This window comes from Petaurus breviceps, unplaced genomic scaffold, assembly GCF_028583685.1.
Source record: "Petaurus breviceps papuanus isolate PSGF00001 unplaced genomic scaffold, PetGlider_PUasm1.0 188, whole genome shotgun sequence".
Taxonomy (NCBI): Eukaryota; Metazoa; Chordata; class Mammalia; order Diprotodontia; family Petauridae; genus Petaurus; species Petaurus breviceps.
The window spans coordinates 37,929,787-37,942,151 of NW_027185804.1; the positions used below are offsets into that span (position 1 = coordinate 37,929,787).

Here is a 12,365-nt window from a genome sequence, read left to right on the forward strand (position 1 = left end):
ATAGAGTAGATGTGACACAATCTAAGAAGGCATTAGCAGTTGGGAGGATGGAGAAAAGTCTGGCAGATGTCTCAAACTAAGTCTCTCTAAACTGAGTCTCAAAGGAAGCCAGGGAAAAGCTAAGAATCAGAGTTAAGCAGGGCGAGTATTTCAGGCATAGAGGTGGGAGAGGAGGTGCTGGAAACTGCAAGGAAGCCAATGTTACTGGGTCAGAGAGTATGTGAAGGAAGACTGTAAAGGTAGGAAGGGTCCAGGTTAAGAAAAGCTTTAAAAGTCAAACAGAGGATTTTATATTTCATCCTGCAGGAGATAAGGAAGTACTGGAGCTCACTGAGCAGGGGGATAACATAGTTAGGTCTACAGTTTAGAAAAATTGGGGTAGCTAGGTGCTGCCTTGGAGTCAGGAGGGCTGAAGTTCAAATCTGCCCTCAGACTCTTGCTAGCTATGTGACCCTAAGCAAGTCACTTAACCTTGAATGCCTCCAAAAAAAAAAATTACCATAGCAGCTGAGTGGAGGATGGATTGAAATGAGAGGTTAGAGGCAGAGAGTCTAATCAGAAGGCTGCCGTCCTAGTCTAGGACCAAGACTCCAGGTAAAAGGTGATGAGGGCCTAAACCAGGGCTGTGTCTATGTGACTGGAGCAGGGGACATATATGAGAGATGTTATGAAGACAGAAGTGACAGAATTTGGTAACGGGTCGGATATGTAGGGTGAGAGGGGTTGAGCATGACTCTGAAGCTGTGAGATTGGGCTGCTTAGGAGGATACTGGTTCCCTCGACAGTAATACCAAAGCATGGAAGAGAAGAGGGTTTTTTTTTTTTTAAGCAATTGGGGTCAAGTAACTTTCCCAAGGTTACATGGCCAGTTATTTTGTGTGGGTGTTAAGTATCTGAGGCTGAACCGATCTCCGACTCTGGGGCCGGCGCTCTTACTCACTGCGCCACCTAGCCGCCCCTTGTTTTTGTGTTTTTCTGGGGGAAAGGGAGATAGGGGAGATAATGATTTCTGCTTTAGAGATGTTGAGTTTGAAATGGTAGCCTGACAACCAATTCAACATGTCTAAAAGGCAGTTGGTAACATGGGACTGGAGACCAGGAAAAAGGCCAGGGCTAGCTATACACATTTGGACATTGTGTGCATGGAGCTTACTGACCCCATAGGTGGCCAAGTGAGACAGAAAAGAGTGAAGAGACCCTGGGAAAAGGACTCTGGAGGACACCCAGGACAAATGGGTGTGACACAGATGAAGAAGCACCAAAGGACACTTACTCAGGATAAGGGGTCAGAGAGTAAGGACAAGAACTAAGAGAGAGCAGTGAGGATCCACAAGAAGATAATCCACAGTGCTAAATGCTGCATAGGTCAAGGATGGTAACTGAGAAAAGGCCACTGCATCTGGTAATTAAGAAGTTAACTTTGCAGAGGGTAGATTCACTTAAGTGAGGGGACTGGAAGTTGAAACGTAGAGGGCTTAGATAAGAAAAGAGGAAGAGAAGGCACCTGCTATGGATGGCTTTGTTTAGGAGCCCAGCTATGAAGTGAAGGAGAGTTATGGGATGACTATAAAGTAAGGGTTTGTTTTTATAAAGTGAAGCATTTTTTAAGGAAAGGGGAAGACAATCAATTTGTAGGCAGCAAGGAGCCAGCCAGATCTCTGTGAAGGTCAGAAGATGGAACAGGAGTGAGAAAGTAAGAAGTTTAACATGAAAGATGTTTGTCTGTTATGGAACAGGCACTCCAAAAAGCTTCATGGAAGGGTTAAGATCTAGGAGGGCAACATTCTGAGGATTGTACTGAGTTGGAGAAGCCTGCAAGATGGGCAAGCTGGAGATCTTCAAAAGTGTGACCGCACCAAATGAGGGGAATGCATTCTGCTCTTCAGTGTACTTGCTATGTGACAAAGGGCAAACTTTAACCTGCCTGTCTCTGTTTCCATTTCTGAAGACTAGTTGGAAATAGGTGGAGAGGCAGCCAGCCAGTATTTCCCAGAATGGTAGGTAAATAACAGCAGTATATATAGGTACATGCCCCAAGGAACAGAATGAAAGGTATAACAAAAGCTCCAAGTCGTCAAGGTAAAGGGCAAGGAATTAAGAGTCAGAGCACCTGAGTTTGAATTCTGGTTCTGCTCCTTATTGGCTCAGGTGACTGGGGCAAATCACTTCCCCCCCTCTGGGTCCAGTTCCTCCTCTGTGAGCTAAGGGTGTTGAATTAGCTGATTCCCAAGGTCCCTTCTCTCTAAAAGGCTCAACTAGATTTGTATTCAAGTCCCTGCTGAAAACCCTTTCCAATTAATCAGGGAGATACAGAGCTGCAAGAGACCTCTAAAGCCATACAGGTCAACTTCTTTATTTTACAGAGGAGGAAACTGAGGCCTGAGAAGCTTCCCTGATTTGTCCTAGGCCTCACAGGCAATAAGAAGTAGAGCCAGGATTCAAACCAAGTCCTGACTGCAAAGTCAGCCTTCTGTCCACTCTCCCATAACTGTTTCTGCTGCAATTCCATCCTATTTCAGCCCAATTTATTAGCTCCTAAATTTCTTGCAAATCATTTTTTTCTGTTTTAAGCTCTGAATTTTACCTTCTCTCTCTCTCAATAATCAAACCTCCCTTCTGTTACCTGTCACATGCTTTCCTCCCCTCTCTCCCTATGTGCAAACCCAAGTAAACCTATAGAACCCTTTGTCTTTCATGTGATTCACAAAATCTGGAAACAGCTGGTTAATGGCTGTCAGGGAGAGCTGGATTTCCTCAAGATATAGGTAGGAAATGTCAGATTTGGGGGGCGAAGTAAAGATGTCAGAGTAGAAACAGGACTTTTGAAGGGTTCTGGCTTCCACCTACTCCAATTCATGTGAAAGGTGACTCTGAACAAACTTTGGAGCTACAGAACCCACAAAATGACACAGAAGTTAACCTCCTGCTGAGGACAGTCTGGAAGGCTAGCAGGAAGTGGCCAGCATGGCACTCTGGGAGCCAGGTCCAGCCCCATAAGAGATTGAGGTTTTAGCCTCAGGTTGGGCCTGACCAGCTGCCTGCTGGAGGGACTTCAGATCACCAGCAGCTGTGGCAGTTTCCAGAATTATTCACACATAGATGCTAAGGACAAAGTGAGAGTTCAGTGCAGTATGGACTTCGGGATCCAGTAGTTCTGGAGTGCAGTTGGGCCTTTATCCCCTGGAGGGAGAAGCTGCTGAGGCACTGCTGCCATAGAGCCCCAGCCACGTGGTGGCTTTAGCTCCTAACCTGCAGATTGTAGGGGGACCAGCTACCAGTCTGAGGGGTAATCACTCTTGCTTTAACCTGCTTGGATCTGGATTGTGGTCTAGGGTAGAGGTCCTGGGGTACATGACCAGCTTGCCAGGGAGTGTGGAGGTTTCAGAGAGGGCACCCAACTAATACCTTCAGCAGCTGAGAAAACCCCAGCGATTGGGAAAAAGCTCCCCTGTCTGGAAGCAGAGTCCTACTGTGGCAAAAAGCTCAAAAGTCAAGTAATTGAGTGGCAACATGAGCAGACAAAGGAAGCAAAGCAAGCAGAGCAACCCAACTTTACACTCCTGTTTTGGGGACAAAAAGGATCAAAGCATGGAACAGGAAGAAGACAGCCAAGTCAGAACTCTTGCACCAAAAGCTTCCAAGAAAAATATGAGCTGGTTACAGGCCACAGAGGACCTTAAGAGGGATTTTGAAAACCAAATAAGAGAAGTGAAGGAAAAATTGGGAAGAGAAATGAGAATGATGCAAGAAAATTATGAAATGAGAGTCAACAACCTGACTGAAGAAAATAACACTTTAAAAGAATCTCAAAAGCTCTCTGAAGAGATTCATTCCTTCAGAATTAGACTGGAGCAAATAGAAGCTAGTGACTTCATGAGAAATCAAGCTACTATTAAACAAATCCAAAAAAACGAAAAAAAATTAGAAGGCAATGTGAAGTATCTCATTGGGAAAACCACTGACCTGGAAAATAAATCCAGGAGAGAGAATTTAAAAATTATTGGACTACCTGAAAACCATGATCAAAAAAAGAACCTAGAAATCATCCTTCCAGAAATTCTCAAGGAAAATTGTCCTGATGTTTTAGAACCATAGGGCAAAATAGAGGTTAAAAGAATCCACCAATCACCTCCTGAGAAAGACCCCAAAAAGAAAACTCCTAGGAATATTATAGCCAGGTTCCGGAATTCCCAGATCAAGGAGAAAATATTACAAGCAGGCTGGAAGAAACAATTTGAATATTGCAGAAACACAAACAGGATGATACAGGATCTGGCAGCTTCCACTCTGAGGGATTGAAGAGCTTGGAATATGATATTCCAGAGGTCAAAGGAGCTGGGATTAAAACCAAGAATCACCTACCCAGCAAAACTGAGTATCATGTTTCAGGGGAAAAATATGGTCATTCAGTAGAATAGAGAACTTTCAAGCATTCTTGATGAAAAAAACCAGAGTTGAATAGGAAATCTGACATTCACATACAAGAAGCAAGAGAAACATGAGAAGGTAAACAGGGAAAAGAAATCATAAGGAATTTATCAAAGTTGAACTATTGACATCCCTACAAGGAAAAACGATAATTGTAACTGATGAAACTTTTCTCAGTATGAGAATAGTTGAAGGGAATAGAAGTGTATATATATATATATTTATATACACACACACACATATATACATACATACATATATGTCTATATAGAAGGGTATATGGGCATATCAATACATATGTGATTGTGTGTATATATGTGTACAGGTATACATCGATAGAGGGCACAGGACCAATTTAATAAGAAGGGATGATACTTAAAAGGTGAAATTAAGAGGTGAGAGAGGAATATAATGAGAGGAGATGGGGAGAGACAGAATGGGGTAAACTATTTCATATAAAAGAGACAAGGGAAAATGGTTACAATGGAGGGGAAGAACAGGAAGGCAAAAGGGAATGAGGCAACCTTATTCTCATTGAATTTGGCTTAGGGAGGGAATGACATACACACTAAATAGCGTATCTCACCCTATAGGAGTCTGGGGGGAAGGGGATGAGAGCGGGGATGATGGAAGGTAGGGCAGGCTGGGGGGGAGGGAAGTTGGAAACACCCACTTTTGAAAAGGGACGTGATCAAAATAGAGAATAGAACAAGTGGGAGGTGGGATAGGAGGGAGGGAAATATAGTCAGTCTTTTACAATATATCCACTATGGAAATGTTTTGCATAGCTACACATGTACAACCTACACTGAATTGCTTATCTTCCCAGTAAGGGTGGGTGACAAGGGAGGAAGGGAATGAATCTGGAATTCAAAATTTTAAAATCAAATGTTTATATATATATATATATATATATATATATTACTATTATTAATATTATTTTACATGTAACTGGGAAATAAGACATACAGACACTGGGGCACAGAGATCCACCATGCCCTATGGAAAGTCAGAGGGGGTATGGGAGAAGATATGGGAGAGAGCAGATTGGAGGAGGGGATATCCAGTGGGATCGCCATTTTGGTCTGGTGGGTAGGGGGAAAATGGGGAGAAAATTTGTAACTCAAAATCTTACGAAAATGAATGATGTACACTAGAAGTTAATAAAGCATTTGATTAAAAAAAAAGAAAATGTCAAATTTTTTGAAAGAACTCTTTTTTCTTCTTCTCAGTCTAATATAATTCCCTTTCCTGTGAATTTCTTTTGTAAAGAAGACTGTCCCAGGTCCTCCTTGATATTCCATTGTGCAGGATGGAAGAAAACTTTAAAAACAGGAAAGACCTACTTGGCTTCAAATCTCACTTTACTAGCTATTAGCTGTGGAATTCTGAGCATGTCACTTCACCCCCCCCCCAATTTTTTCATCTCTACAATAGGGATGCTGCCACATTATCCACCTCTCAAGGCTTCTGCAGGGAAAAAGCTTGATAAAATTTAGGGCTACAGAAATGTGAGGTATTATTTTGGGAGCCAATGAGAACCTAATTATAGTATCATTGGACACTTTTTCTTTTGGAGGGAGGGGAGGGTTACCTTATGTCCATATACATAGACAGGGAAGTTATCAACTTAAACATGCTGGCAGGAGGCGTTCTACAGAAATGTTTCCTGAATAATCAACCAAAGGAGCCCTGTATGGGAAAGTGAAGCCCAGATCCAGCACTGCCGGGGTGCCTGTCATGGGCTTCACTTCTTTACCTGAAGTGTTGTGAGCCACAGCACCTGGGCTGTGCCTGACACCAGCAGGCACTAGCGGAAGTGCTTCTCCAGCTGGAGGCACCATATCCTGGGAAGGTCACTGGTCAGTGAAACTGAAGAATGTCTGGAGATGGGCAGCCAGGATGGTGAAGAAGGTGCTTGTGATCATGTGATATGAAGACGGCTGGGGGACTGGGCACATTTAGCTGGGAGAAGTGATACTCTGGAGGCCATGAGAGCTATGTCTGAAAGGCTGTCGTGGGGAAAAGGGCTAGATTGTCTTGGCTGCTCTCAAGAAGCAGAGTTAGGCTTAATAAAAGGGCAAAGTTTGGCTTTATGTAATCAAGGACTTCCTAACAACCAGAGCTGTCCCAAAACAAATTGGGGACAGCGAGGTGGCACAGTGAATAGAGCACTGGCCCTGGGCTCAGGAGGACCTGAGTTCAAATTTGGCCTCAGACACTTAGCACTTACTAGCACTGTGACTTTGGGCAAGTCACTTAACCCCAATTGCCCTGCCTTCCCCCCTCCAAAAAGACCAAAAAAAAAAAAAAAGAGAAAAGAAAAGAAAAAAGCAGACTGGGCAGGAGGCCACCTTGTCCAGGAGATTCTAGTTAGGGTATGGGTTGGATTCGGAGCCCCTTCCAACTCTAGGATGAAGTGAAAGTAAAGAACAATCCCTACATGACCTACTCAGAAGGCTTTGGTGAGGAAAGCACTTTATCTACATGGAAGAGCTATTGAAATACAACCCATCACCTCACAAACTCTATACCCACAGAACTACAGCGAGCCTTTTCTTCCAAGTCTCTGTTGCATCACTTTGCACTACCTGGGAGGGAGAGCTTTTATGAAAATGAAGGCACTGCTTACCTTGTAGCTATTTATAAGCCAACTGGGCAGCGGAGCCCCGTGGGACAACAGCTTGTTGATTACACAATGGTGATACAAGTTATTTTGGCATTTGTGTTTTTCCAGGTAAGATGACAACAACCGCCAAGCTTCATCAGTAGCACTGGAAAAAAGGATTAATTTTCAGAATTCTTAGTAGGTCATGCCAGCAAAGTTAAAAATATTTATTTAGAATGAAAACACATCTTTAAAAACTACACACAGACACAAAAAATGCATCAAGGAAACCTGAATTGCTTTGTTCAGACAACAAGTCAATATAATGCAGAATTGCATTCAGAAAAACCCCATTGTGGATATGCCCATCTATGTTATTTGTGGGCTCTGGTCAACCAGAGAAGAAATGCTGAGGGAAAGGTTTTCACATACCTGCCCAGAACTAAAATTTATGAGATAGTAGCAAAAACTAATTTAAAGATAAAGGATGAATGCCAACCATTAGAACCTAAATAATTTTACTAAACTGAAATGAAAATAAACAACTGATTTATAAGAAAACACTTGCAATAAAGAATTCTGTAGTAGCAGTACATTAAACTTCAACAAACCAGAATGATGCTAGCTCTATGGAGGTGTCTAGAAGCAGAAGACTCCCCTTCTTCCCTGCTGCAGGCTCTCCCCTCCCCCACACCCTACTGAGCTACTCTGGTTATCAAAGTAAGATAAAACAATGAAGAAAGCTACAGAGGCAGCAGTGCAGGGGAGAAAGCAGTGGGCTGGAAGATCTGTTTTCTAGAACTGGTTTTGGTCCTGATCAGATCTACAACCACAAGCCACTTCATTTTTCTAGGCCCATCGCCTTATCTGTATAATGAGGTGGTTGGCTCAAATAATCTCTAAAATCTCCTGCTAGAAATCAAATAACTATATTTCTACTATGTGTTAGACTGTATGATAAAGATTGGAAGTGCTAGGGAAAACCGGGAGTGAAAGGTCATCATGAGTTAGGTTAGGGAGAGCAGGAACTGATCTGGGGCTCAGAAATATTTGACTTTATTGCTGTTGAATGGGAATGCTTAAGAGGAGAAACCGAAGTCTTAAACAGTTGCTCTACGGAGTAAACCCAGGAGGGGGGAATCAAGTCAAATGGAAGGGCTGCTAAACAACAACCAGAAATAAATGACAGTTGGACCTATGAAGCTATGTGATACTTGGATGGAAGAGCTTGTTTTTTTAGGGGTAGGGGAAAGGAATGCCATATTGGAAATGTATTAAATAAAGACTTCTGACTAATACCAACTCATATTTTTATAGTTCTTTTGGGATTACAAAACATTTTGCTTACAGTAGCTGAATGGTTTAGGAATTTTTTTAATGGGTATGGGGGAGGGGAAAGGCATTTTATATATATGCTATCATATATTTCAGGTTGGTAAAACATCTAGCCCCAAACAAGCAAGGTAGCTTCTTATTTATAAGCAATTCATACAATTCAATCGCCAAAATTAGCTATGGCAGCAAGGTACTGAAATACGAAACACATGGCAGAATTAAAGCTAGTATTGTACCTGGATTCCTTGGTGGTGATGACAGATGAAAGCTGATTGGCTGCTAACCAAGCCCAGGCCTCTGCCTGCACTGCCTCACCACCAAACTGCAATTTGATGCACCTGGAATGAATGCAAAGTAAGAATTTAAATCCTCTGCTTTTGGTCACTAACTTACCTTCCTACTCAATTTCCAATAAAAATTCTGAAATATTTTTAAACAGAGACATTCAATTAGCCAATCAATAAAGATAGGAATCTAATAACTAAAAGTGTCAGTTATCAGTTACAAATTTACAATTAAAAAAAATCAATACACATAATTATATAACATAAAAAAAATCTCCATTATAAATGTGGTTTTTCAGAAAGCAATGAAATTGTGCTTAAATAACCCACACTAACTAAACTGCTGTAAAATGAACTTGTAATTCAGACAGGTCTTATAATAAGAAGCAGACTGCCAATGTTTGGTAACAAGATATCTGATACATACTTGAAAGCAAGCCCCTCAAAGACTGGCGTGAGGGAGAGTTTAAAAGTCTGGCAGAGTGAGATGGCTGTGTCAAAAAGGCCAGCCTGCACCAAGAGAGTGACCATTTCCTCTGCTGATGAACTTCCTGTGTAGATGAGAAATATATTTAGGTCTAGGCTCAGACTTAAGAGCTTCACAGAGAAAGAGATTTCACAGGGTCTAGCTTATTGTGCACACAGTCTGAAAGAATGCACATACAGAGGGATACTTCAAAGAGCTTCTGATGGTATCCAAGAAGCAATGTAAAGAGTGAATTCCTACCTGCAATGGCAACTGCTGTTGGGTCGTGCTGAGCCAGAGTGAGGCGAATTCGGGCTAAGGAACATTCCCTCTCTAGGTCTTCTAGTTCCAAGATTTCAACTTGTCGGCTTGCTATGAAACCACAAGAAAGAGACTCTAAAACCCCAGGATAAATCAAATAGCAGTAGACAGAGCCAGGTAGACTAACAGAATTTCTTGATCCTCTGCCAGTCATTAAATAAAACCTTCCAATTTCTAAAGGCATGGTCTTCCAAAAGCCTAAAAACTGTAAAACCTTAAAAAAAATCAAAGACATCTATTTCAATTAGTTTTCGGACTGTGTAGATCTGAGTAAAAAAGAATCCCCTGAAATATTGCTAAGGCTAAGATTTAAACAGTTATCAAGCAACAAACACTCAGCTGAAAGTTCTCACTTACTTGGAACAGCTGTGCACTCTCCATCATGATTCCTTTTAGGGGAGGCTCCAGGGCGCTCATACTAGTAGACAAAAAAAAAATGATTAGCTGGGTAATGGAAATTTTAATTAGGAATGTTCAACTCTACCAATATGGTAAAAATGATAATATTATCAATTTTAATTTAGATATTTAATTCTATGTCATACTATCAAAGAGCTATATAACATAATGTTTAGATGTTTGGTTATTTTTCAGTCATGTCTGACTCTTTATAACCCATTTTTGGCTTTTCTTGGCAGAGATAATAGAAAGGTTTGCCATTTCCTTCTCCAGTCCATTTTACAGATAAGGAAACTGAGGCAAACAGGGTTAAGTGAATTGCCCAGGGTCATACAACTACTGTGTGTCTGAAGCCACATCTGAACTCAGGTCTTCCTGACTTTAGGCCCAGCCCTCCATCCAATTGTGCCACTTAGCTGCCTATTAGATAACATAATAGCAAAGTTCATTTGGAGAAAAAAAGGATCCAGACTATCAAGAAAAATAATGAAAAAAGATAGGAATGTTGAGTGAAGAGTACTCAACTTATTATAAGAAGCCACCAAAGACATTTGGTATTGGCTAAATAAATAAAAAAGAAATAAGACCAATGGAACCGACAGCATAAAGAAGAATCAGAAATAATGGACCTCAGTGTTTGAAAAATCCACAACATAAATTACTTAGGAAAAAACTTCCTATTGGATAAAAATGGCTAGAAAAATGGAAAGCTATCTGGCAGAAATTAGGTTTCCATCACTATCTTGGATGATATTCTAATAACAAATCAAAATGGATACACGGCCTGAGTGTGAAGGATTACACCACAAAACAGGGGGGAGCAGATCATACACCTTTGACAGTAGGAGTAAGAGCAAGTTTTTAATCAAACGTGACAGAGCCAATTGTTATGAAAGATAAAATAATTTTGATTACATGAAGTTGAAAAGTTTCTGCACAAGCAACTAAGAAGGGAAGCAGTCTCCTGGGGAAAAAAATCTTTGTATCAAATTTATCTCTAACAAAAACTTGGAATCTAAGACATAGACAACTACCAGATATTCAGGGTCACAAGCTATTCCCACAAGATAAGTGGTCAAAAGATAAGAACAAAAAACCCAAACTATCAGTAATCTTATAAAAGAATACTTTGTCACTAAAAATAAGGAAAATGCAAATCAAAAAGCACATGCTGATGGGGCATGGGGAGATACGTGTGATAGGAGGGCAATGTTGCTGTCAGAGTTAGGAGTGGATAAAGCCACTCTGGAAAGCAATATGGAAGTGTTCAACTTCAAGGCCAGGTGCATGTACCAAGGAGGTCAGAGTTCAAGCTAAGCCATCACATGCCAACATCTTCACAGCAGCACCTTTTGTGATTGTAAAGAACTGGAAGCAATGCTCATGACTAGGGAACAGGGATAAACTATGGCACATGAAGGTAATGGAATACAATGGGGCTGCATGAACTGATGCAAATGATGAAAACAGAGAAGCAGGGAAGGACCTGTGACCAGATGCAGAGGGAAGTTGGAAGAGCCAAAGACAATACAGATGACATTGTACAATGACAATGTTAAGTGGAAAGAATGCCACTATCAAACAATCAAATGTGAAGGTTGAAAAATTACAAAGAATAGGCACAGGCACACGAGAAGGTGCCATCTCCCATTCACTTTGCAGAGGTGGTGGGGCTGGGGTGCTGGGTATGGGAGAATGCACACAGTTTAAGATATTTTTTCCCTACATATCAATCAATTTTGCTGACTTTTTTTCCTCTTCTACATTGTTTTCTCTTAAAAAAAATTCTGTGTTTTATGAAATTGCTTTTTGGAAAGGGGAAATGGAAGGCTATGGGGAAATTTAGTCAATATAAAGATAAAAGATAGCAATAAACATTATTAAAAAAAAAAAGAAAATTAATGCTGTGAAATTTGGCCCCAAAGAAGAGATAGATGACAACCCTGCCCCAACCCTCTCCCCCCAGCCCACCCCATCCTTGCAGAGGTGAACATTACATATGCTATGTTTGTCAATATATTGATCTCTTTGTGGAATTATTTTCTCTTCTTTCTTTTAAAAACGACCTCCTCTAAGGGATGGCTGGGGGTGGTACTGAGTAAAATCTGGACAATGTTAGAACAAAATGTAACAATAAAAATCTATTTCTGAAAAGACAAACATCACTTTTCCCCTGCTGCTTTGTGCATTAGAGCTGTTAGTGTCTACTCTCTGGTACAACAGACATCATTTACTTGCACGGGCGTTCTAATTACAAGGGCCAAATAAAGGGTTTGGTTTTCTCATGTGGTTGGTTGGATCACGGTGTTCAGGAGGCCTGGTCTTGGATCTGATCCCCGCATAGTACAATTAGCTTAACTTAGTTCTAAGGCTATGTACTCCATTGCATTTGCAAGGTAGCTGGCAAAGGTATCCAAGCCTTTGGCCATAGTAGGAATTAAGCAAAGAATATGGGATGGATCTAAGCAAATCTATCACCATGAAAGGAAAACTTTAAGTGCATACACTACGAGGAGGAAGGTGC

The 12,365-nt window shown here is 41.2% G+C and overlaps 1 protein-coding gene across 1 annotated transcript in view; it reads right to left on the minus strand.

Annotated features, from left to right (window-relative positions):
* NUP160 (nucleoporin 160) overlaps nt 1-12,365 on the minus strand; it is a 383,543-nt gene that overhangs the window by 3,062 nt on the left and 368,116 nt on the right. The window contains exons 30-34 of the mRNA XM_069091646.1: nt 9,800-9,860; nt 9,383-9,493; nt 9,083-9,206; nt 8,608-8,709; nt 7,061-7,202 (exon numbers count right to left, since the gene is read on the minus strand). Coding sequence (XP_068947747.1) covers nt 7,061-7,202; nt 8,608-8,709; nt 9,083-9,206; nt 9,383-9,493; nt 9,800-9,860 — 540 coding nt within the window. The remainder of the gene's footprint in view (nt 1-7,060; nt 7,203-8,607; nt 8,710-9,082; nt 9,207-9,382; nt 9,494-9,799; nt 9,861-12,365) is intronic.